This window comes from Chiloscyllium plagiosum, chromosome 13, assembly GCF_004010195.1.
Source record: "Chiloscyllium plagiosum isolate BGI_BamShark_2017 chromosome 13, ASM401019v2, whole genome shotgun sequence".
Taxonomy (NCBI): Eukaryota; Metazoa; Chordata; class Chondrichthyes; order Orectolobiformes; family Hemiscylliidae; genus Chiloscyllium; species Chiloscyllium plagiosum.
Window position 1 is genome coordinate 47,365,589 of NC_057722.1, and position 27,443 is coordinate 47,393,031.

Here is a 27,443-nt window from a genome sequence, read left to right on the forward strand (position 1 = left end):
AAACCCATTGAACTCATAAGCTGTAAATTCACTACAATTTATGAGTGGCTCATGAATTAAATGGGGGCAACACAGTTTTCCTTGGAGGTATACTCAACAAAACCCAACAGTATTGCAGAGACCTTGTGGGCGGGGGGAGGGGGGGGTGGGGCTCAATATCAGGGACTTAGTGCCCAATCAAGAGACTTGACATTGGACATTAGGATGATGCTGGAAGCCATTCCTCACCAATTAGGGTGATGCATGATCATGGAATTCCCCCTTAGTGCCATTCTGGCTCTACCTACAACACATGGTCTACAGCGGTTCAAGATGGCAGCTCCCTACCACCTTCTCAAGGGCAGCTCGGGACAGGCAATAGATGCTGGCTAGTGACACCCACATCCCAAATAAATAAGAAAAAGTTCTTTGAACAGTCACAAGAACCCACTTACTATTTCCACATTAGATTTGTTTGTTACTAAACCTTTGAAGTTTAAACACTCATGCATGCTTCAAAGTACATGACTGTTTTAGAACAATTGCATTTTTATCTGATTTTTACTCAGTGATGATAATACACTGAATACCAATGATTAATTTCTTCATGGTTTTAAAGTTCATATCTCATGCAAATAACTTTGTAAGCATGATTACAATTTACCCTTAAAACTAACATGACTGAGCAGATGTAAATATTAGGCTTGTTTCACTGCCTTTTGTTCAGAGCTAACAGAGAACAACTTCCCCACCAATTTTCTGATTAATTCTAATTTCTAGAATAACATTTCAACAAAGGTTTGTTCTTTTGATAAAACATGATTCATCTTTTGTGTGACTCTGAATATATCGCTGGTATGCTATAATCTGCACTTGTTTCACAAAGAGCTAGTTACGCTGGATTTTCTTCATTTAACCTAGAGAAAACTTGGCATGTGGTGATAGATCAGCAGGTAACAGGATACAAGACTCTTTCTAGCCAGTGTCAGCAGAATACCAAGTGTCGAAGGGATGGCCTCGTGATATTAATGCAACACTATTAACCCCGAAACTCAGCTAATGTTCTGGGGTTAGGCAAATGGTAAAAGTGGAAATCAATAAAAATATCTGGAATTAAGAATGTACTGATGACCATGAAATTATTATCAATTGTCGGAAAAAAGCAATCTGGCTCACAATGACCTACAGGGAAGGAAATTTGGCATCCTTACCTGGTCTGAACTATATGTGACTCCAGAGCCACAGTGTGGTTGATTCTCAACTGCCTTCTGAAATGGCCTAGCAAACCACTCAGCTGTAATGAAAACAAAAAATGCTGGAGATCACAGTAGTCAGGCAGTATCCATGGAGAGAAAGCAAGCCAAACCTTGAGTCTAGAAGACTTTTCATCAGAGTCGTAACAATTGTTACAATCTGTCCACAAAGAAATTAAACTGGATGGACCATCTGGCATCGACCTAGACAACAGAAAGGACAATAGCAGAAACAGCCCCAGGGATAGCCAATAGATTGTGGTCCATCCAGCAACACTCATGACCCAAAAGTGAATTTTAAAATTCCATGAGTTAATCTCTTTGCTGTTTCATAAAATTCTTAAGACAGCACTAATCTAACCTCTGGACACTGCAACAGGGTTATGGCCTATCCACAGCACAGTAACTGAAGGACAAACAAATATTCAAGATTAGAGATGGGTGTTCAAGACTTCAGCATTCGTAGTAATTTACTTTTGGCACAACTTAAGTGAAAATTATTGATAAAATTGCCTTCCATTGAGAAATCAAGAGAGGATGAAAACAGGGGGCTACAAGTCAGTTAGCCTAAGCTTTCCTGATTGAGCATTTGTGAAATGCTCCGGATTGTGCTGACAACCAATTTAAGATTGTCACTTGGACCCACTGTGCTATGTACTTGTGTTTACATTTATATACAGGGCCCTGTTCTTTGCAGAGATATTTTTAATCAACTGGTAAAGGGATGGTACTGTACACCTCTGGGGCAAGAAACACATGTACACAATGCACCTGTTTTTATTCAACAAAGCTGATGACAGCATTCTCTGGTTCGTTTCTCAAGGCAATGCCCTTAAACATCAGAATCCATCTGCCTTGTTTAAATTTCAACAAAGCTTGGTAATTAACTGTTGGTCATTACCTAACTGGTGCATTCTCCATGTCTGCAATTGTATTAGTCAGGGTCCACTTGCCACCCAGCAGCACTCCTTTCTCATACGGTGTAAAAAAGATTGTTTCCCCTTTAACTTGGTATTTCATGTGAATTGCCCAGAAGAGTGCAAGATGAAAAGCTTTGTCCATTTTTTTCAGGATTATTTCAGAATACTTTAACGTACTTAGAAAATAATTGTATGATCAGACAGTGTCAATACGATTTTATGAAAAGAATACTACAATTGAAAAATTTAGCAGCAACATGGTGGCACGGTGGTTCATACTGCAGCCTCACTGCACCAGAGACTTGGCTACAATTCCATCTTTGGGCAACTGTCTGTATGGAATTTGCACATTCTCGTTGTGTCTATGTGGGTTTCCTCTGGGTGCTCTGGTTTCCCCCATATCCAAAGATGTGCAGGTTATGTGGCTTGGCCATTGCAATTAATGTGGTGCCACAATTTAAGAAAGGTAGTAAGGAAAAGCTAGGGAACTATCAACTGTTGAGCCTGACACTGGTGATGGGCAAGTTATTAGAGGGAATCTGGAGGGACAGGTTTTACACATATTTGGAAAGGCAGTGACTGATTAGGGATAGTCAACATGGCTCTGTGCGTGGGAAATCATGTATTACTAACTTAATTGAGTTTTTTGAAGAAGTAACAAAGAGGAATGATGAGAGCAGAGCAGTGGACATGATCTATATGGAGTTCGGTAAGGCGTTTGACAAGGTTTGTTCTGGTATACTGGTTAGCAAGGTTAGATCACATGAAATACAGGGAGAACTAGCCACTTGGTTACAGCACAGGAAAAAAGGTAGAAGGCAGAGGGTAGTGGTGGAGGGTTGTTTTTCAGGTGGAGGCCTGTGACCAGTGGGTTACCACAGGATTGGTGCTGGGTCCACTGCTTTTCTTCATTTATTTTAATGATTTGGATGTGAACACAGGAGGTATAGTTAGTAGGTTTGCAGATGACACCAAAATTGGAGGTGTAGTTGTCAGCGAAGAAGGTTACCTCAAGAATACAACAGGATCTTGATCAGATGAGCCAAAGGGCCAAGAAGTGGCAGATGGAGTTTAATTTAGATAAATGTGAAGTGCTGGATTTTGGACAGGCACATCAGAGCATTTAATGGTAATGTCCTGGGGAGTGTTGCTGAACAAATAGACCTTGGAGTGCAGGTTCATTGTTCCTTGAAAGTGGAGTCTCAGGTAGATAGGATAGTGAAGAAGGTAATTAGTATGCTTTCCTTTATTGTTAGAGTATTGAGTACAGGAGTTGGGAGGTCATGTTGCAGCTGGACAGGACATTGGTTAGGCCACTTTTGGGATACTGCATGCAATTCTGGTTTCCCTTCTATTGGAAGGAGATCATGAAATTTGAAAGGGTTCAGAAAAGAATTACAAGGATGTTGCCAGGGTTGGAGAGAGGCTGAGTAGGCTGAGACTGTGTCAGAGGCTGAGGTAACCTTATAGAGGTTTATAAAATCATGAGGATCATGGAAAAAGTAAATAGACAAGATCTTTTCCCTAGGTTGGAGCAGTCCAGAACTAGAGGGCATAAATTAAGGGTGAGAGTGACAAGATTTAAAAGAGACCTAAGGGGCAACTTTCCATGCAAAGTGAGGTGCCAGAGGAAGTGGTGGAGGCTGGTACAATTATAACATTCAAAAGACATCTGGATGGGTACATGAATAGGAAGGGTTTAGAGGGATATGGGCCAAGTACTGGCAAATGGGACTAGGTTAATTTTGAATACCTGGTTGGCATGGATGAGTTGGACCAAAAGGTCTGTTTCAGTGCTGTACATCTCTATGATTCTAATTGCTCATAGTATCCAGGGATGTGCAGGCTACGTGGATTAACTATGGGAAATGTAGGATTATAGAATATGGGGTTGGGTGTGCGTGCGATATTTTTTGAAGGGGTGCAATGGACTTGATGGGGCGAATGGCTTCCTTTCACACTGTAGGGATTTTTTAAAATAAAGGAGTTGGATCAAAGGGTTTGCTTTCATGCTATTTTAATCTATTTTTCTATTTGAAGTTGTAACTACTAGAGTAGATAAGGAAAACCAGTAAATATAGCACACTTGGATTTCCCGAAGGTATTGGATAAGATGGCATGCAAAGGGATCCATTGGCAAGTGAAGCGCTAATGAAATTGGGATAATATCTGAGCATGAACAGCGGATTGGTTAATACTTAGGGAACAAAGTGTATGCACAAATAATTGCGGAAGTAGAAGATGTGGTTGTTTTTGTAACTGTAGAGAAACTGAGAAATGTCAAAATTCCAATGTTCTGTTAATTTATTTAAGGACTATACAGAACTGACTTAGGACCATTGTGCGTGCTTATAGAAGATTTTAATGAATAAAGTGTAAGTTTCAAATAAAAATATATATTTGTAGCTGTCACAAGGATCGACATTAAACCCAGCACTGGTTGTGGTCAATCAGCTCAATTTGACGAAATACGGATGTATGCTGCTTGCTTTCTGCAGCACCCTGTGGGATCATCATTTGGGGCTCTTCAGCAAAACACTGTGACCCATGCAATTCAGGCTTTCAGCACAAGTCCGAGCGGTGCCGTCCCCACTCTCAACAGAGGCAGTGGTTCACATTTGTTCTTTTTTAAAAATGGGTTAATTATCCTTGCAATTAGTATCATGGCAATGTGATGACAAACACATTCATGCTCTATTGCCTGAGAATATGCGCTGCTTCAATCCGCCACAAAGCCCTCAGCACGTTCCTCCTGCAGTTGTTGCTTATAAATATCCGGAACTCAGTGCTGTCGACTCTGATTAAACGATAAGAGGCTGGGGGTGAGGCAGCTTCATTCCGGATCGCTCACAGTCCCACTGGCAGCAGCTCATTGCAGCGGGCTCTTGTGAAGGGAGCTGACTGTGTGAAGGAGGAGCTGTGCCCGGGGCGGATTGCCCTCTCAAGCCGGGCTTGGTGTGTGTGTTTCGGGGGGAGGGGGGATTGACAGGCAGCGTCTCCCCTTCCACCTCCACTGCAAAAGTGGTGCGCTCCACAGGCCCCGCTGAAATTGACGGAGTGCTAGTTTCCCCTGGCTGATTCAGAAATGGCTGGAGCCGAGACAAACCCGGGCGCGCTCCAGTACGAGCAAACTTTGGTAAGCACTTGTATTTTAACCATTTTGGTCCCGCGGGCCAGTGTGTTTTCAGCGTCACGCCGTCGCGATTAGCGGCTGGGCGAACCGCCTCAGAGTCTGGCTTTAGTGGTTCGCTGTCGATGTAGTTTCCCCTTCGGCTTTTCCCGGCCAGCAGGTCTAATCTTACCCGCTGGCTGACAGTGTCCCCCCTGCACCGCGAACACGGAGACTATCAATGGAGGAACAGCTGTATTGCCAGATGTAAATGCCAGCCGCAGTGTATGTGTGGAGAACGCGCGCTCTTTCTCCATTAAAGTCCGGCCTTGATAATTTGTGAGGAGTTGAAATATATCAAACCCATACAGTTTAATAAAAAGAGATGTGTTGTGTTATTCTGGAGTCAGCTCATTTAGTGGAGTGATGAATAATCGTGTCATTCGCACCAGCTTTTTCAGCCCTGTATGTCATTCATTACTAAATTGTTTTTGAGATTTTGAAAGAAAAGTAATTGAAACTCACGAACAGCGCTCTTTCTCAAAATCTATGATGGTTTGCCTCAAAGGCCTTGTCGAAAACTAACAACCACTGGTGTCACTAGGCTGAATTGATGGGACCTCTTCTGAGCAATTAATTTAATGGGGCAACCTCAGGACTGCACTGGGTTGGAACTTTCACTAGACTTTTGCTTTATTTGCTGTGCGTCCATAGTCATTCGTGAGAAGCGACCGTTTCAAATGCTGTCCAGTATTGTGATCTGGTGAAGTAACAACTGTATTACTAGGGAAAGTACTATTACATTAACAGACACTGTACGAAAGCCTCTGCCCCCTATAGTGTTGCTCAAGAAGGCCAGGCCAGTGTTTGTCAAAATTAAATCTTTGGATTGTCCCAGAAAGATTTTTCAACTAAAACATGCCATTCTGCTTTTTCGCTACTGGCCACAGAAACGTCTGTCTGTACCTCTGACTAGAGAATCCCCTAACACAATTGATCTCTTGGAACTCGACGTACCCCTTGTTGCATGAGAGCCAATCTCTATATAAGCTGTACACCCAAAGCTGTTTATGAAAAGCAACCATGAAAGGTTGACAGACAATACTTAGTATTGATTTTTGCAGTGAGTCAAAATAATAGAGAATTGCAGCAGAAATTCTGCCATTCCCAATTCTTCAATGATTTGATCAACATTAGACCATTCCTAACTAATCCCACTGTTTAGAAGCAGGGACAACCCCAATATGTGTATCTCCAGTATTCTTCGTCAAGCTATTGTAGTAGGTATTACCAGCTTAGCTATTTGGGCACAATTGGGATATGGAAACATAATATTCTTTTTCCTTTTTAGCTCATTATCACACCTATATAGTACATTAACCAAATTGGTCACAAACTTTCTGTTATTTTGGTTTATTTTCAGACTGTCAGATGATTTAAAACAAAATACTTGAGTTACTTTCCAGATAATGTCTTGTTTCACCCAAATCACATGTCTGTCAACCTTTCATGGTTGCTTGTCATAGCCAGCTTTGGGTGTACAGCTTATATAGAAAGTGCTTGCAAAAGTTTCAAATGCAGTTCAGGCCTCAGGTTATGTAGTTAGACTAATTGCTCAGAAGATGCCCTATTGGTTGTTCCAAGGGATATTCATGGTTACTGATATTGAGTGAAACTTTTGAGGCAAGTTATAGAGTCACAGAGAAGTACAGCATGGAAACAGACCCTTTGGTCCAACCCGTCCATGCCGACCAGATATCCCAACCCAATCTAGTCCCACCTGCCAGCACCTGGCCCATATCCCTCCAAACCCTTCCTATTCATATACCCATCCAAATGCCTCTTAAATGTTGCAATTGTACCAGGCTCCACCACTTCCTCTGAAGCTCATTCCATACCCGTACCTCCCTCTGTGAAAACGTTGCCCCTTAGGTCTCTTTTATATCTTTCCCCTCTCACCCTAAACCTGTGCCCTCTAGTTCTGGACTCCCTGACCCCAGGGAAAAGACTTTGTCTATTTACCCTATCCATGCCCCTCATAATTTTGTAAACCTCTATAAGGTCACCCCTCAGCCTCCGACACTCCAGGGAAAACAGCCCCAGCCTGAACAGCCTCTCCGTATAGCTCAAATCCTCCAATCCTGGCAACATCCTTGTAAATCTTTTCTCAACCCTTTCAAGTTTCACAACATCTTTCCGATAGGAAGGAGACCAGCATTACACGCAATATTCCAACAGTGGCCTAACCAATATCCTGTACAGCCGCAACATGACCTTCCAATTCCTGTACTCAATACTCTGATCAATGAAAGAAAGCATACCAAACACCACTTTCACTATGCTATCTACCTGCGCATCCATTTTCAATGAGCTATGAACCTGCACTCCAAGGTCTCTTTGTTCAGCAACACTCCCTAGGACCTTACTATCAAGTGTATACGTTCTGCTAAGATTTGCTTTCCCAAAATGCAGCACCTGGTATTTATCTGAATTAAACTCCATCTGCCACTTCACAGACCATTGGCCCATCTGGTCCAGATCCTTTTCTATTCTGAGGTCCACCTCCAATTTTGGTGTCATCTGCAAACTTACTAACTGTACCTCCTTATGCTTGTGTCCAAATCATTATGTAAATGATAAAAAGTAGAGGACCCAGCACCGATCCTTGTGGCACTCCACTGGTCACAGGCCTCCAGTCTTCTACCTTTGAGCCAGTCCTGTGTCCAAATGGCTAGTTCTCCCTGTATTCCGTGAGATCTAACCTTGCTAATCAGTCGCCCATGGGAACAGTGGCACCACGTTTGCCAACCTCCAGTCTTCTGGCACCTCACCTGTGACTATTTTGACACAAATATCTCAGCAAGAGGCCCAGCAATCACTTCTCTAGCTTCCCACAGAGTTCTTGGGTACACCTCATCAGGTCCTGGGGATTTATCCACCTTTATCCGTTTCAAGACATCCAGCACTTTCTCCTCTGTAATCTGGACATTTTGCAAGATGTCACCATCTATTTCCTTACAGTCGATATCTTCCATATCTTTTACCACAGTAAATACTGATACAAAATACTCATTTAGTATCTCCCCCATTTTCTGCGGCTCCACACAAAGGCTATCTTGCTGATCTTTGAGGGGCCCTATTCTCTCCATAGTTACCCTTTTGTCCTTAATGTATTTGTAAAAACCCTTTGGATTCCCCTTTTTGCACTCCTGATTTCCCTCTTAAGTATAATCCTACTTCTTTTATACTCTTCTAAGGATTCACTTGATTTATCCTGTCTATACCTTACATATGCTTCCTTCTTTTTTCTTAACCAAACCCTCTTTAGTCATCCAGCATTCCCTATACCTACCAGCCTTGCCTTTCACCCTGACAGGAATATACTTTTTCTGGATTCTTATCTAATTTCTGAAGGCTTCCCATTTTCCAGCTGTCCCTTTACCTGCGAACATCTGCCTCCAATCAGCTTTCGAAAGTTCTTGCCTAATACCGTCAAAATTGGCCTTTCTCCAATTTAGAACTCCAACTTCTAGGTCTGGTCTATCCTTTTCCATCACTATTTTAAATCTAATAGAATTATGGTCGCTGGCCCCAAAGTGCTCCCCCACTGACACCTCAGTCATCTGCTCTGCATTACTTCCCAAGAGTAGGTCAAGTTTTGCACCTTCTCAAGTAGGTACATCCACAAACTGAATCAGAAAATTGTCTTGTACGCACTTAACAAATTCCTCTCCATCTAAACCTTTAACACTATGGCAATCTCAGTCTATGTTTGGAAAGTTAAAATCCCCTATCATAACCACCCTATTATTCTTACAGATAGCTAAGATCTCCTTACAAGTTTATTTCTCAATTTCCCACTGACCATAATACAATCCTAATAAAGTGATCATTCCTTTCTGATTACTCACTTTCACCCAAATAACTTCCCTGGATGTATTTTCGGGAATATCCTCCCTCAGCACAGCTGTAATGCTATCCCTTATCAAAAACACCATTCCCCCTCCTCTCTTGCCTCCCTTTCTATCCTTCCTGTAGCATTTGTTTCCTGGAACGTTAAGCTGCCAGTCCTGCCCATCCCTGAGCGATGTTTCTGTAATTGCTATGATATCCCAGTCCCATGTTCCTAACCATGCCCTGAGTTCATCTGCCTTCCCTGTTAGGCCCCTTGCATTGAAATAAATGCTGTTTAATGTATTAGTCCTACCTTGTCCCTGCCTGCCCTGACTGTTTGACTCGCTTCTGTTCTCAACTGTACCAGTCTCAGATTGATCTCTTTCCTCAGTATCTCCGTGGGCCCCACCCCACCCCTCACCTTACTAGTTTAAATCTTGCCGAGCAGCTCTAGCAAATTTCCCTGCCAGTATATTAGTCCCCTTCCAATTTAGGTGCAATCCGTCCTTCTTGTACAGGTCACTTCTACCCCAAAAGAGATTCCAATGATCCAAAAATGTGAATCCTTCTCCCATGCACCAGCTCCTCAGCCATGCATTCATCTGCTCTATCCTCCTATTCCTGCCCTCACTAGCTCACAGCACTGGGAGTAATCCAGATATTACGACCCTTGAGGACCTCCTTTTTAAATTTCTGCCTAATTCTCTGTAATTTCCCTTCAGAATCTCAACCTTTCCCCTTCCTATATCTTTGGTTCCAATGTGGACAATGACCTCTTGCTGGTTGCTCTCCCCCGTGAGAACATTCTGCACCCTCTCTGAGATCTCCTTGATCCTGGCACCAGGGAAGCAACACACCATTCTGCTTTTTCTCTGCTGGCCACAGAAACGTCTGTCTGTACCTCGGACCAGAGAATCCCCTAACACAATTGATATCTTGGAACCCGACGTACCCCTTGTTGCATTAGAGCCAGTCTCAATACCAGAAACTTGGCTGTTCGTGCTGCATTCCCCTGAGAATCCATCACCCCCTACATTTTCCAAAACCGCATACCTGTTTAAAATAGGTATATCCACAAAAGACTCCTGCCCTAGGTGCCTACCTCTCTTACCTTTTGTGGAGTTAACCCATCTATATGACTGTATCTGAGACTTCCCCCTTTCCTATAACTGCCATCCATCACATGTTGTTGTTGCAAATTCCTCATCGTATCGAACTGTCTCGCCAACCGATCCACTCGATCTGATAAGTTTCGTATCCAACATCATTTATGGCAGATATAATCCTTAGTAACCCTTAAACTCTCTTTAAACTCCCACATCTGACAAGAAGTACATATCACTGTACTAAAGTGCCATTTTTGTTCCTTTGCAATCTACAGACCCAGAAAATAACACCATTTTATTCCTCTACAAAACACTGCCCCAGGTTAAATTAATAGTTATGGCTTATATTTTAAGTTTAATCAAGAGACATCTCTCCAAAAACATATAATCAAGAAAGAACCCAGTCTACTCACTACTGCAGCCTTTCTATTGGACACTCTTATGTTGAACAACTCTGAGGAAAATGCCTCAGAGTTACAATTATGTATTTTGACAATGGTGCTTTTGAAAGAGAAAACTGGCATGGTTTCGCATCAACAGTTAATGTTTTCTCTGTGCCTCTTCCTTACTCTCTCCTCACTACTTTTTTGCTCCTCTTCTCTTGCACCTTCTTTCTCTCTCTCATCTTTTTTTTTCTCTTCTCTCTCCTGTCTTTGGAAATGGTTGATAATGATAGCTAATAGCTGCAAATAAAATGGAGAAGAATAAAAGTTCAGAAATGACTAGCAAACAGAAAAGTGTTGTAATTGAGACAGTTAGGGCGTTAGACCCTAAGCATGCTGTGTTATGAAGGTAAGGATAGCCATCTGCACCTGCAGCTTACTATCCGGTGACTTCTTATTCATGATCTCGTCATCATCTGTATGTGTCCCTTCAAAGAAATGTAAAAATTGGATTTGATTTTGCATTTAATCTTGTGACTGTTGATAGTGAGCAAAATCCTGAGTAAACCGCTTGCTGGCCTTCAGCTGGTTGGTAATGGTGCAAGATGACTAATATTTTTGCAAAGTGAAGCTTTTTTTTTTTGGAGTCATGTTGAGGATGAGTGCACTGAATTAGAAATTGTCTTTTTTGTTTAGTTTGGACAATGGACATAATGGATACATTTATTTTATTGGCTTCATATGTCAAGTAATATTGCCCAGAAGCTTTTTCTGAGATGTCACTTTTGCTGCATATTTTTAACAAGTCACCTGAAGGAATGGATAAGAGTAATTTATTTTTGTAGCACCATTTCTAATGCTGTCTCCTCCGGTGAGGTAAGTTTGTGTGGTGCTGCTAGGAAGGTGCTATGTGAGTGAGGGCTCCACACAGTGTGTATGTCATATAAAATAAAGTAGATGGGACCAGGAGGTTACAGAGGGATATTGCAGATTGTGTAAAACAAAGCTAAATAGATTTTAATGGCAGCAAGTATGAAGTAATCTACATTGGACTCAAAAGATAACTCACAGTATTCCTTAAATGGTGAGAAATTAGAAAATGGTAGAAGAACAAGCAGTTTCTTTATTAATTCTGTTGTGGTCTATGAACATTGTTAGGTAGGCCAGCATTTGTTTCTCATCTCTAATTGCCTGTGAAAGCTGCCTTTTTCAATCCCTGCTGTCTGTGTGGTGTAGGTACCCCATAATGCTGTTGGGAAAGGAGTTGCAGGATTTTGACCTAGTAACAGTGAAGGAACAATAACATAGTTTCAAATCAAGGTGATGTGTGGCTTTGAGGGAACCTTGCAGGTTGTGGTGTCCCCTTGCATCCAAGTACATAAATCATTAAGAGCGAGCAACAGTCAAGATCATGGACTACCAGCCTTTTATCTTGAGAGCCAGAATGCAAGAAGAAAGATGTGCTTCAGGTGTGTACAGCTGCGGTCAGGCTCAATCTTTAATGCACTCTGTTTGTACTGCACTTTGGAAAGGATATATTAGCTATGGATATGTACAGCATAGATTCACCAGAAATGGATTGGAGCAAAGAGGGCCTAATATGAATACGAAAGCTGAAGGAGGCGATCTTGATGTGTTTTAAAAGCACTGTATCAGCTTGCTGATTCCTTGTACTTTTAAAAAGGCAGATAATGCATATCCCAGGGACTATAAACTAGTTAGCTCAATGTGTACTAGTAGAAAAGATAAAATAATCTTTTCTCAAAGAGGCAATGGAAGTACATTCTCGAGATTAAAAATATCAGTAGTCAGCATTGCATTCAAGAGGCCAGGCTTGATGAGCCTTATTGAGGAAATATCAGTAGAGTGCAGAACGTTAATACAGTAATCTAAATATAATTTTAAAAGGTCTTTGAGATGGTATTACATTGTAGACCCATGGTTAAGGCCAGCACATGTGGAGTCAGGGGACTTGCAGCAGAAAGGATAGCAAACTGGCTGCAGAACATATACTCTGTTAAAACCCATCACTCACACCATAAAAGATGGGGAGTGACATTTCCCAGGGATCACATGGGCTGCTGTACCATTTACATCAATGATGCGGGCTTTAATCAAAAGTAAAATTTAAAAATTAGTGGACATTACAAAATTAAATTGTGTAGTTAATACAAAAGAATGTATCATTATTAGGATATTTTAATAAGCTTATAAGAGGTATGCAATTGGCAGATGGATTTCAATGTAACTTTTTTTTTTAAAATTCCAAACAAATTACTAGTTCTGTATAAAAATTGTCTGTCACTTGCTGCTTCAAGCTGGGATCTCTACATCCTTCCTGGTGGTCTCCGCAAAGTATTCCACACAACCCATGAACACAGTAGAGGAGAGATGATAGCTCAGCTGGAGTCAAGCATTGATTGGAAAGCTTCTTGATTCTCACCCATTGATTAAAACTGCTCTTTGTGTAGAGCAGATTTATTCAATTGCAGATTCCCTCCTGAAAATCTGCTTGAGAGTACATCCATCATGGAGGTGAGCAATATTCTGTCAAAGTTTGCCTCTTGGTCCAGGCTGATGAGGCAGGTATCCATCCACCATTCCTGCCCAATGACTATTGTATCCCTGAGTAGAGTGAGCCTTTTAGATCTTCCTGCTGGTAAAGTTCAGGGCTGGTCAGGAGGGATGACCACCAGCGCAGACTTGACCTGATTGGGAATGACTTTGGACAGAATATTGTAGTCCACGTTTATCATTGCGATGGATCTCCAATTTCTCACTTCCCCTCCTCCCTTTCTACTTGTAGTTGAGGATGATGGTGTCTTTCCAACCAGATACGCTGCCAACCAGAAACATATTGTTGTACATCTCTAGCAGTTCCTGGCCCTCTGACAATTAATGCAACTCGGCCAATAAGCCTTTGCTTCCAGGACTTCTGTTCCCTTCAAAGGACTTAAAGCCCTTCATCAGCTCCTCCAGAGTTAGCAATTTGTCCAGACTCTCTGACACACTGGGCCAAAACATCCTAAGGTGTGATGACCAAAGCGCATCTCTAAGTGGGACCTAACTAGGGTTTTGGACAACTGCAGCATAATGACTGATTCCTTATACTCCAGCTCTTTGAAAAGAAGGCCAACATTCTATTAGCCTTCTTGACTATTTTTCTGGCATTGTAAAGAGCTATGCACCCCTGATCCCCAAATCTCATTGGATGTCCACTGTTTTTAACTTTGTGCCCTCTACAAAAAGTTCTGATCTATCCTTTTTTGGTCTGAAATGGATAGCCTCACACTGGCTTATATTAAATCCATCTGCCACAGCTTTGCCGATGCACCTAATCTGTCAGTATCCTGTTGTGATTTTATGCTGTCATCAACACTGTCTACAATGTTGCTCACTTTGTGTCATCAGACACCAGATAGGAACGACTGGAAGGATATGTTTGTTGGTTTCACATTTTACAGTGTGACATTAAAGCATCAGCTGATCCTCAAAATGGCTTTACTGAGTCACCTTCTTCCCTTAGGCAGTGGATCACTGAGCTTCCACTGTGTACTTTCTGGAAAAATAAATGTGAGCTCATCTCATTATGCTCCGCAGATTCTACGCTGGACAAATATTAGAGGCCTCTGAGACCAAAGTGAGGCTTGCTGGCTTTTTATTTGCTTCTAGTAAAATGGGGTAGAGGAACTCTATTTGAGGATACAGATTTAACTGGCTGAGGGATGATCTTGTTCGAAAAGAGAAGGTTCTTCAGGAACTTGACAGGGTTAATGTTGACAGGATGTCTCTCTTCATGGGAGAATTTAGGACATAGTCTTAAATTGGCATTCTGAGACTGATGTAAAGAGGAATTTCTTCTGAGGTTTGAGTCTTTGGAACTCTTTGCCACAGAGACTTATGATGGTAGGGTCTTTGTGTGTATTTGAGGCTGCATATATGTATGTATGCCAACAAGTGTACATCAACCCTCCAAAGAGCATCCCACTGCCCTATCCCTATAGCACTGCATTTCCAATTGTTAACATACCTAACGTACATATCCTTGAACACCTATGGGTAATTTAGCATGGCCAATCCATCTAACCTGCACATCTTTGGACTGTGGGAGAAAACATGAGCACCCGGCAGATACCCACACAGACATGGAGAGAATGAGCAAAATCAACACACAGTCACTCGAGGGTGGAATCAAACCTGGGTGCCTGGCGCAATGAGGCAGCAGTGCTAACCAGAGTTACCATGCCGCCCCTGTGAGCAATATCAGATAAGCCATGATCCTATTGGATGGCAGAGTAGGCTCGTGGTCCCCAACAACCTACTCTTGTTCTATTTCTTATGGTTTTAAATTGCAAAGAGTACTGATTCGGGTTAATACGTTGGTTTTTTGATTAAAAAGCAAATCAAGCATTGAGCTTAATTTCCAGAGGAAGAGAACTGAAAAACAGAGTTTGTTAAAATTGTATTGTGTCTTTATTCAATCTTTGTATGGATCATTCTTGTCATCCTATAAAAAGGAAAAAGTCGTAATTGGGTAAGTACAGAAGTCTTCACTGGACAAACGGCTACCTCTGGAGGAGTGATATTAAAACTAAAGGAATGCAAATATATTTATTTTGAAAAATGGCTGAATAGGCTAGAAATCTTCTTCAGAGAAGATTAAGTGGTCGTCTGATCAAGATTATGATGGACTAGTGAGACAAACAGCAAAGATACAGGTGTGGGGTTACTGGATGAGCCACACACTGGGAGAAAGGAATAAGCTGATGTGGCTAGATGAAGTTGATTTTTGAAAAAGCTGACGTGAATTATAAATAGACATGAATCAATTGGACTAATGGTTTCTGTACTCTACACCCTGCAAGTCACCGAGGAACTGCTTTTTTTTTTGCTGTATGTATAAAGAACAAGGGAAAATAATCTTAATCTTAAAATTAGGGTGAAAATATTCAGCAGCAAAATCAATTGTAATCGAAACCTGGAAGCTTTCCACTAGTGTTGTGGATGTTCGGGAAAATTAGCTTTCCAAGCTCTGATACTCTATATAGCAATACGTATCACTGGAAATGGAGCGAAAGCCAATAAAGGGAGCTGAACCATGATTTAATTAAACAGTGAAGAAGGCCCAAAAGGTGTAATCATGTTTCCAATGTTGAAATGAAGTGGGTTAGGATTCTGAACATAAATTGCTGAAGTTTAAATACAAGCTTATGAATGTTTTTAAGAATGCCGGTAATATGTTTCAGTTACAGGATCATCTTCTTCTTTGCCAATGGTCATCTATTCCCAATGCTTTAAACTTCTGCGTTTTTTTTTAATGTTGATGCTAACATTTTAAATTTAATGTACTCTTTAAAGTGATTTGACAAATTATTAGATCACTTTTGCTCAATCTCAACTTAATTTAGCAAGATGATAGACATAATTTATAGACCAATTTAAGCGCAAATTCTTTGATAAATTCTTGGCTGATGTTTCCAAGTCCTTTTCAAGTTCTGCAACATGATCACAATTGTATTTGGAGAATTAGGACAACAATTTGAACAGACTTTTGATGGTTGAACCTCATCTGTTTCGTACCTATTTATTTGCTTTTTGTTTTGAGTCTACCTGTTCATATTTGGATTCTCTCCCAACATATTTTGTAGACTATTAAACTTGCAGAAAAATAGGCCTTTTTCCATAAAAAGAGCTGCTGCTGCTCCTTGATCTTTAAAGTTTATTCTTTCTGCAGACAATCCATCTGGATTATAAATATGGACTTCTCCATTTTCAAAGGGAGAAACCACTTCAGTCTGTCTCTGTTTATGCTCCATTTCAAACAGAATGGTTACACTTGTACAAAAGAGCACAACGCGCAAAATACTTTTAACTGTTCTGGAAAAAAAATTGAAATCTGTGTTAGAATATTTTCACTGAAACTGGCAATCTTTCAAATCCATGGAGCATGTCCTAGTCAGAAACTGACAGTCAACTGATACAGTCATCTAAACATGCTACACCTGTTTTCTACGTATATTGTTGGATTTGTACTCTTGCCGAAGGGTGGTCTCTTTTCTGAAACTCCAGCTAATAGCAATTCTTTCTCCCTAAGGCCTACAGTTGGGTAAATAGAGAATAAACACCAATCCTTGGCTGTCTGAGTCACTCACTTGGGCAAGTTCCAGAACAAAGTGTTTTAGAATTATTCAACAGTTGCAGCAATTATAACCGCCCAAATTTTCAGTTTTGTTGGGTCATAGAACAGGCAATACCAGATTAGCTATCCATAATGCACCCTGTCTAATTTTTGTCTCTTAATTCCCTGTTGAAGTCAGTATAAAAGGAAATCAGTGTGGGAATCAATCATGTTATTGTCTACTTGATGCCTTACTGAAGTTCCACCCAACAAGTTTGGGGAAATGTTGCTGAACAAAGAGACCTTGGAGTGCAGGTTCATAGTTTCTTTGAAAGTAGAGTTGCACATGATAGGATATTGAAGGAGCAGTTTGTTATGCTTTCATTTATTGGTGAGGGTATTGAGTGTAGGTGTTGGACATGTTGCGGCTGGACAGGACATTGGCTAGGCCATTTTTGGAATATTGAGTGCAATTCTGGTCTCCTTCCTATCAGAAGGATGTTGTGAAACTTGAAAGGGTTCAGAAAATAATTACAAGGATGTTGTCAGGGTTGGTGGATTTGAGCCTCTCAGGGAGAGGCTAAATAAGCTGGGGTTACCTTTGCTGGAGCATTGGAGGCTGAGGGGTGACCTTAAAGAGGTTTATAAAATCATGAGGGGTATGGATAGGATAAGTAGATAAGGTCTTTTCCCGGCGGTGGGGGAGTCCAGAACTAGAGGCCATAGATTTAGGGTGAGAGGGGAAAATTTTAAAAGGGACCTAAGGGGCAACCTTTTCATACACCAGCTGGTACGTGTATGGAATGAGCCGACAGAGGAAGTGGTGGAGGCTTATAGCATTTAAAAGGCATCTGGATGGGTATATGAACAGGAAGGGTTTAGAGGGATATGGGACTAGTGCTGGCCCATGGGGCTGGGATATCATAATAATTACAAAAACGTGGCTCAAGGATGGACTGGACTGGCAGCTTAATGTTCCGGCACAGAAATGCTACAGGAAAGACAGAAAGGGAAGCAAGAGATGAGGGGTAATGGCCTCCTCCCCTTTTGATAAGGGATAGCATTACAGCTGTACTGGGGGATGGTATTCTTGTAAATACATCCAGGGAAGTAATTTGGGTAGAACTGAGAAAAAGAAAGGGATGATCACTATTAGGATTGTATTATACACCCCCAATAGTCAGCAAGAAATTAAGAAACAAATTTGTAAGGGGATTTCAGTTATCTGGAAGAATAAAAGGGTGGTTATGGTAGGGGATTTAAACTTAGACTGGGATTGCCATAGTGTTAAGGGTTTAGATGGAGAGGAATTTGTTAGGAGCGTACAAGAAAATTTTCTGAGTATGTGGATGTAGCTACTAGACAAGGTGCAATACATGACCTATTGTTGGGAAATAAGGCAGGGCAGGTGACTGAGGTGTCAGTGGGGGAGCACTTTGGAGCCAGCGACCATAATTCTATTAGTTTTAAAATAGTGATGGAAAAGGATAGACCGGATCTAACAGTTGAAATTCTAAATTGTAGGAAGGCTAATTTTAACAGTGTTAGGCAAGAACTTTCAAAAGCTGAATGGGGCAGATGCTCACAGTTAAAGGGACAGCTGGAAAATGAGAAGCCTTCAGAAATTAGATAACTAGCGTCCAGAGAACATATATTCATGTTAGGGTGAAAGGAAAGGCTGGTATGCATAGAGAATGCTGAATGACTTGATAAAATGAGGGTTTGGTTAAGAAAAAGAAGGAAGCATATGTCAGGTATAGACAGGAGAAATCCAGTGAATCCTCAGAGTATAAATGCAGTGGGAGGGATACGTAAGAGGGAAATCAGGAGGGCAAAAAGGGGACATGAGATAGCTTTGGCAAATAGAGTTAAGGAGAATCCAAAGGAATTTTACAAACATATTAAGGATCAAATGGTAACTAGGGAGAGAATAGGGCTCCTCAAATCAGCAAGGCAGATTTTTGTGTAGCCATAGGAAATGAGAGAGATACTAAATGAGTATTTTGCATCAGTGTTTACTGTGGGAAAGGACATGCAAGATATAGAATGTGGAGAAATAGATGGTGACATCTTGAAAAATGTGCACATTAGAGGACTTGCTGATGTCTTGAAATGCATAAAAGTGGATAAATCCCCAGGACCTGATCAGGTGTACCCTAGAACTCTGGGAAGCTAGGAAAGTTATTGCTGGGCCTCTTGCTGAGGTATTTGTATCATCGATAGTCACAGGTGAGGTGCCGGAAGACTGGAGGTTGGCTAACATGGTACCATTGTTTATGAAAGGTGGTAAGGATAAGCCAGGGAACTATAGACTGGTGGGCATGTTGTTGGAGGGAAGCCTAAGGGACAGGATTTACACATATTTGGAAAGCCAAGGACTAATTAGGGATAATCACCATGACTTTGAGTGGAAAATCATGTCTCTCAAACTTGATTGAGTTTTGTTGAAAAAGTAACAAAGGACTGAGGACAGAGCAGTTGACGTAAACTAAATGGACTTCAGTAAGGCGTTTGACAAGGTTCCCCATGGAAGACTGGTGAGCAAGGTTAGATCTCATGGAATACAGGGAGAACTAGCCATTTGGATACAGAACTGGCTCAAAGGTAGAAAACAGAGGGTGGTGGTGGAGGGTTGTTTTTCAGACTGATCAGTGGAGTGCCACAAGGATCGGTGCAGGGTCCACTACTTCTCATTTATGCTCACATCCAAAGCATTTATACAAAGAGGTATAGTTAGTAAGTTTGCAGATGACACCAAAATTGGAGGGGTAGAGGACCGAGAAGAAGGTTACCTCAGATTAAAATGGGATCTTGATCAGATGGGCCAATGGGCTGAGGAGTGGCAAATGGAGTTTAATTTAGATAAATGCGAGGTGCTGCATTTTGGGAAAACAAATCTTAGCAGGACTTATACACTTAATGGTAAGGTCCTAGGGAGTATTGCTAAACAAAGAGACCTTGGAGTGCAGGTTCATAGCTCATTGAAAGTGGAGTTGCAGATGGATAGGATAGCGAAGAAGGCATTGGTATGCTTTCGTTTATTGGTCAGAGTGGAGTACAGGAGTTGGGAGGTCATTTTGCAGCTTTTCAGGACATTGGTTAGGCCATTGTTGGAATATTGCATGCAATATTCCTATTGGAAAGATGTTGTGAAACTTGAAAGGGTTTGAAAACAATTTACAAGGATGTTGCTAGGGTTGGAGGATTTGAGCTATAGGGAGAGACTGAACAGGCTGGGGCTGTTTTCCCTCGAATGTCGAAGGCTGAGAGGTGACCTCATAGAGGTTTATTAAGTGAGGGTCATGGTTCGGGTAAATAGACAAGGGTGGGAGAGCCCAGAACTAGAGGGCATTGGTTTAGGGTGAGAGGGGGAAGATATAAAAGGGACGTAAGGGGCAACGTTTTCACATGTGGTGAGTATATGGAATGAGCACCAGAGGCTAGTACAATTGCATTATTTAAAAGACACCTGGATGGTTATATGAATAGGAAGGGTTTAGAGGGATAGGGGCCAAGTGCTGGCAAATGGGACTAGATTAGGTTGGGATATCTGGTTGGCATGGATGAGTTGGACCAAAGGATCTGTTTCCATTCTATACATCTCTATGACTCTACGTCATAATCATGGAATCCTCATGGTGCAGAAGGAAGCCATTTAGCCCATGGAGTCCACACTGAAGTGCATCCCACCCAACCCCTACCCTATCCCTGCCACCTCACATTCACCATGGCTAACCCACCTAGCCTGCACATTTCTGGACACTATGGACAATTTACCATGGTCAATCCACCTAACCTGGACATCTTTGGACTGTGGGAGGAAACTGGAGCAGTGAGGAAAAGTATGCGGACCCAGGGAGAACATGCATGGCTCGAATCGAATCTGGGTCCCTGGTACTGAAGCCACAGTGCTAACCACTGAGCCACTGTGCTGCCTTAACTTTACTGACAGTTCATTTGCATACACCCAAATGTTAAACAAAAAGTACCTCTTTTGAGGATCTGATTATAGGTAATGAAAATGGCTGAGTGTCTTCTCAAATTAATGATTATCAATGGACAAATTCATCACTTTAAAAAGACAAAGGAACTATTCCTAATTGGAGTCACATTTTAAAATTAGTAATCTGTTGTTCTGTTTCAATTTTCCAATAGAAAGATGTTTAGAAAATATTGGTGAAGATGAGATGGAACGCTTGAGACAACTTCTTTCTTATCATAGCTTAATCTCAATGCAAAGCACATAGAAAACCAGCCTAATCGCATTTGGTCAGTATCCGTATTCAAGCATCAGGTGTATTTCTGATGAAGGGCCTTTGCCCGAAATGTCAATTTTCCTGCTCCTCTGATGCTGCCTGACCTGCTGTGCTTTTCCAGCACCACTCTGATCTAAACTCTGGTTTCCAGCATCTGCAGTCCTCACTTTTGCCTAGTATTTTTATAAATGTCCATCTAAGCTTGACCTTAACCTATGAATTAGGAAGCCGTTTTAAATGTTTTTAGCATTAACAGATTTTTGACTCTCTTGTCAGACCAATGTATTATCTTCCAGAGTTTAGCAGTGGAATCAAACCTGCAAAAATAGTAATGGAGATTTGGGTATTATTTATTGCTTTTGCTTGGTATGAATGGAAGAAATACCACAGATTTTTTTAAATGTTATATTGGAATTGGAAACATATTCCATGCATTTGTTAAGGTTTTGGTCATTGTATAATTTGAATGGGGTACTTTGCACTGAAGTAAAATATTGTGGACAGAGCCTTTGACGCTACAGAAAAATGCTTTCTGTGAATGATTTACAGAACCCTAATTTTCTAAAAAAGTTGCATGCTAACATTGAAGATAAACTGGAAATTAAAAACTAACTTGAGATAAAATGATAACATTAAAAAGGTTTATAAAATCATGAGGGGCATAGATAAGGTGAATGACAAGGGTCTTTTCCCTAGGGTGGGTGTGTTGAAAACTAGGGGACGTATTTTTAAGGTGAGAGGAGAAAAATTTAAAAAGGAAATGAGGGGCATAGAGTGCAGAAGGAACTGCCAGAGAAAGTGGTGGATGCAGGTGCAGTTACAACATTTAAAAGACATTTGGATAAGTTCATGAATAGGAAAGATTTGGAGGGATATGGGAGGATGTGGAGATTGAGGGATATGGGCCAAGTGCAGGCAGGTGGGACTAGTTTAGTTTGGGAACATAGTTGGCTTGGACTGTTTGGACCGAAGTATCTGTTTTCATACTGTATGACTAAGACTCTGACTCTGACTCTATTAGATAAATCTAACTTAAACTTTAACTACTGACAACAAGGTAAAAGGGAAAGATTATAAAAATAAGGAAAATGTGTGGGGATGAGGTTGAGTTTAAGGAGAAGGTAAAAGCAAAATATTAGTTTAGAAGCAAATAGAGGCATAAAAGACTTGTAACATAGTTGTAATCCTTCTAAACCGCAAACATTTGATGTCTAAATAGGTTTTGCTAATATCACCCGTTTATAGCTTTTTAGTACTTTTCATTGATCGAAATCAAACACTAGTGCAAATTAATACACCGCCAATGGAATGGTCCTTTTTTTATGTATGTCGTACTTAATTACTCTTTAAACCTGAACAAGGCAATAACTCTCGATTTGAAGTAGTTGGGCCATTTTCATTGCAGCAATAAAACTTTGATCAGCTCTTTTTAATGTATTGTTTATTTCTTTTACATTGGACTCATTATTTCTTTAAATTGTACATCTTTTCATATTTCAGCTTTCGGTCTCTAATTGTTTTAATTATTGATTTGAGCAACACGTACTTTTATTGTTCGAAAGGGACAATAGCACAGACCTCCAATCTAAACTGGTATCTGTTTGCAGAAACTAACCCTCTGGACTTCAGCACTTCATTCTTTTCAGATTAATTTACTACTGTACATGGAGTTTAATTGTGTTCTAGCCTTGACATTTGATGTTTGAGAGATTCTTCAACTCTCATCAATACAAATAAAAGTTAATACTTAAATTTTTGTTTATATTTAATATGTTGATTAGAGTAGATTTTATTGCTCAGTTTGAATCTAGGAGATCACTATGTTCTGGAATGCTGAGTATTATTTATTGCGGTTATGTGGCAACAAAACTGAAATGCATTTCCTTTTATTATTGTCTTTCATTTAGTATTTACTATGTGGTCACGATGTACCATTTTAACTATTAACTGCCTTGCTTTGATTATTTTTATGTCTCATGATGAATGCAGAATAGCTTTTGCTAATCACATCAAGTAAATACAACTGTAGATCGACAAAGATTCATTGCTCCCAACAAAATCCTTCATTAATACTGATTGTGCTTAACACAAATTAAATAGCATTTGCCACTACGAAATACACCTTACATATACCTTTAATATCTTTATTTCTGAACTTTAACCCTATTCAACATTTAACTTGTATCAAGCTTAAAGCTTTTAATGTATTGCAGCATTCAAAACACTTTTTGGACTATTATCAGAATAATTTAGTTGATAGTAAGCTGGTGCTCCCATGATAACCAATACAAACTGAAGCTTTCAGTAGTTCTGCCAATTATTATTTTTAAATTGTCTTTTATATATTAGCTTTTGCATTGGGGTGCAGCAACCTAATGAAGCTTTTGCATATAGAGTCATCATCATAGAGATGTACAGCATGGAAACAGACCTTTGGTCCAACCCGTCCATGCCGACCAGATATCCCAACCCGATCTACTCCCACCTGCCAGCACCTGGCCCATATCCCTCCAAAAACCTTCTTATTCATATACCCATCCAAATGCCTTTTAAATGTTGCAATTTTACCAGCCTCCACCACTTCCACTGGCAGTTCATTCCATACACGTACCACCCTCTGCGTGAAAAAGTTGCCTCTTTTATATCTTACCCCTCTAACCCTAAAGCTATGCCCTCTCGTTCTGGATTCCTCCACCCCAGGGAAGATACTTTGTCTATTTATCCTATCCATGCCCCTCGTAAGTTTGTAAACCTCTATAAGGTCACCCCTCAACCTCCGACACTCCAGAGAAAACCACCCCAGCCTGTTCAGCCTCTCCCCATAGCTCAAATCCTCCAACCCTGGCAACATCCTTGTAAATCTTTTCTGAACCCTTTCAAGTTTCACAACATCTTTCCGATAGGAAGGAGACCAGAATTGCACACAATAATCCAACAGTGGCCTAACCAATGTCCTGTACAGTCGCAACATGACCTCCCAACTCCTGTACTCAATACTCTGACCAATAAAAGAGAGCATACCAAATGCCTTCTTCACTATCCTATCTACCTGCAATTCCACTTTCAAGGGACTATGAACCTGCACTCCAAGGTCTCTTGTTCATTGGCAATGATAGTAAGTTTGTAGGATATTAAGACTTTTTTTATACCCGCCTCCTGTGGCCAGCGAATGTACTATTCCGGTGTCAGCAGCACATTATCACAGTGATATCATGATGTAATATTAAGGTGTCAATGCAAATTCACAATCTATTGTAGTAATAGGTCTTCAATACTTTGCAAGGGTACTGGCTAAAACATCACTGTCAATCTACATGTGACTACAGTCGCAAGTCCCAATACTGTTCACTCACAGGAAGATCAACTCCCAGGGAAGTGTGGCAGTAATATGGTGAATTATTTCCTTCAATTAAATGCTGGGTAGGCTAAAGCCATTGTTTGTCCCCATTCCTCACCTACTGACTCCACCTTCTCCCTTTCTACAATCTAAGCTTCATCCAGCCGGTGTCACGTTTAGCATTCAGAGGAGTTTCTGACCACACATTTGTGCCATCATTAAGACTGCCTATTTTCATCTCCATGGCCTCCACCTGTCTTCACCTGTCTGCTTCAGCTTTTGTTAATGCCTTTGTTGCACCAACTCTTTCATTCCAACACACACTCCTGGTTAACCTCTCATATTCTATCATACGTAAACTTGAGATTGTCCAAACTCTACCGCCTGGCCCTTAACTTCCACCAAGCCCCATCACCTGTTACCCTGTGCATGCTAATCTGTATTGCCTACCAATCGGGCAATGTCATGATGTTTGAAAATGTTTAGCTTGCTTTTATATTCCACCCATTTCATGTCCCTTAGGCTTTCACTCTTGCTATAAGCTTCTGCAGCCCTATAACTCCAAAACATCTAGACTCTTGAATGTCCCCAGTTTTAATCACCTGCTATTGGATGCTACATTCCAATCTGCCTAGGTCCAAAGCTCTATTTTCCCTAACTTTTTAATACTCACCCTAGCCCCTCGAACTTGCTTTTCTTGTTAGGACACTCCTTAAAACACACCTCTCTAATAGTGTTTAGTGCCATTTCTCCTCATGTATCCTTATAGTTTGGTAAGATCCTGTTCTATTTTGAAGCAAAATGCCACATGCTGGAGATCTGAAATAAAAACAAAGTGCTGGAGAAACTCAGTAGGTCTGAATCACCTTTGGAGAGAGTCAGAATTAAGGATCGAGTCTGGCATGACTTCAGAATTGATCAATTCTTAAGATGTCATACTGAACTTGAAAAATTGTGGTGTTTGTCGAGGTTCGTCCCGAGCAGCTCTGTGACACAGGACTCCGTACTCTACGATCTGTTCCCCGGGACGCACACCGAGATGAATATCAACTGCGCCTGGAGGATCATCAACAAACACATCGACCTGGACCCAATAGACCGGCCACTACAGCGGACAGCTGAACCTGTTGATCCTCCAGCTGAAGGAGCTGACGCCGACTGAGTATTGCAGACTGGCACATTCCAAGGTCCAGGACTACGTGTTGAGGGACGCGCTGAAGCTTGGGGCAGCTGCTGCCAAGGCGCAGTGGGGAAGGACCAACATGTATCGTCTGCCTGCCAAAGAAAAACAGGGGCCATCGCATTAAGTGGGCTCTGCTGACACCTCAGCTAAACATTTGGATGGTAAATATACAGACCTGTATATACAAATGATTAATCCGATCTCTGTATGCAAAAGAAATGGACTGTTTACGTATGTATGGCATGACCAATTGTACAGATCATCAAAATATTTTATGAATAAAGTATATTTTTGAAATAAAAAAATCTTTTGTGTAGTAAAATAACTAGAAGCTATTCCATGATGGGGTGCTGCAATAGCGTCACAAATCAAGACAAAGTGTTGTGGTTCTGTTCGCCGAGCTGGAAATTTTTGTTGCAAACGTTTCGTCCCCTGTCTAGGTGACATCGTCAGTGCTTGGGAGCCTCCTGTGAAGTGCTTCTGTGGTGTTTCCTCTGGCATTTATAGTGGCCTGTCCCTGCCACTTCCGGTTGTCAGTTTCAGCTGTCCACTGCAGTGGCCGGTATATTGGGTCCAGGTCGATGTGTTTGTTGGAGTTTGTGGATGAGTGCCATGCTTCTAGGAATTCCCTGGCTGTTCTTTGTTTGGCTTGCCCTATAATGGTAGTGTTGTCCCAGTCGAATTCTTGTTGCTTGTCGTCTGCGTGTGTGGCTACTAAGGATAGCTGGTCGTGGCGTTTAGTGGCTAGTTGATGTTCATGGATTCCTAGAAGCATGGCACTCATCCACAAACTCCATCAACAAACACATCGCCCTGGACCCAATATACCGGCCACTGCAGCGGACAGCTGAAACTGACAACCGGAAGCGGCAGGGACAGACCACTATAAATGCCGGAGGAAACACCACAGAAGCACTTCACAGGAGGTGTCACCTAGCCAGGGGACGAAACGTTTGCAACAAAAACTTCCAGCTCGGCGAACAGAACCACAACAACGAGCACCCAAGCTACAAATCTTCACCCAAACTTTGATCAAGGCAAAGTGCATTTTATAAAATGACTTTCAATATTTTGTTTTGTTTGTGATGGATAATGGACGTAGATGGCAGCTTGAATGGAGTATATATTTTGACATAGGCTTGCTGGTCCAATTGGCCTGTTTCTGTGCTAAAGAATGTACAAAATTCTGATTTGTCATCTAAAAATCTTTTCCAACATAAATAAAAAGTTTGCCAAATGTTTAATCAGACAAGACCTGTTTAAATCTGTACTCAGCCAATCTGTACTCTGGCAAGTATAACAAAAACAAACCTAATTTAAGATTTGATTAAACAAGGCACAAATTTATAAGATGAGCTGAAATATAATCCATTGAACCTTTACCTAAAATGAACCTAAAATGGTGTTTCCTTTTATTAAGCCTTTCCCTCCTGCCTTGAAAGGACTTCGGGTGAGCAATTAGACTTGGCCTGGAATAGGTGATGTGGTATATCCCTATCTTGTCACCTATTATATTCTCTGTACCACTTCAGTTCCATTAATAGCCATTAAACTCCATATTAGGCGTGGCCCATAACAGGTCAAAAATCCAATTTGGACTGTTTTGCTTTACCATTTGGGTCTAACTTCACCCTGTTTTGTATGAGGCTTTTAAATCTGTTTATGACTGGATGGAATTTGATCAGATCTATTTAAGGAAAGATTTAAAAATTGATTTGTTATCACAAGTTACAGTTTATGCCTTAACTTTTATGAGCTAACTACATCTAAACATTGGTTTAAAAGCTTATTGGATATGTTCCAGATAAAGCTAAAGTGCAAATTTCTGACTTAAGTAGCCATGAATATACTGATGAAATATTCGAGATGCTTGGTGGTTTAGTTTGGATTGATTTTAGTCTATTG

At 41.0% G+C, this 27,443-nt stretch overlaps 1 protein-coding gene across 1 annotated transcript in view; it reads left to right on the plus strand.

Moving 5' to 3' along the window:
* The first annotated feature begins 4,363 nt into the window (after positions 1 to 4,363).
* The window catches only part of clcn2c (chloride channel 2c), a 611,909-nt gene continuing 588,829 nt past the window's right edge, over positions 4,364 to 27,443 (plus strand). Inside the window, exon 1 of the mRNA XM_043702310.1 lies at positions 4,364 to 5,288. Within this exon, the coding sequence (XP_043558245.1) occupies positions 5,238 to 5,288 (51 nt within the window). The 5' untranslated portion in view covers positions 4,364 to 5,237. The remainder of the gene's footprint in view (positions 5,289 to 27,443) is intronic.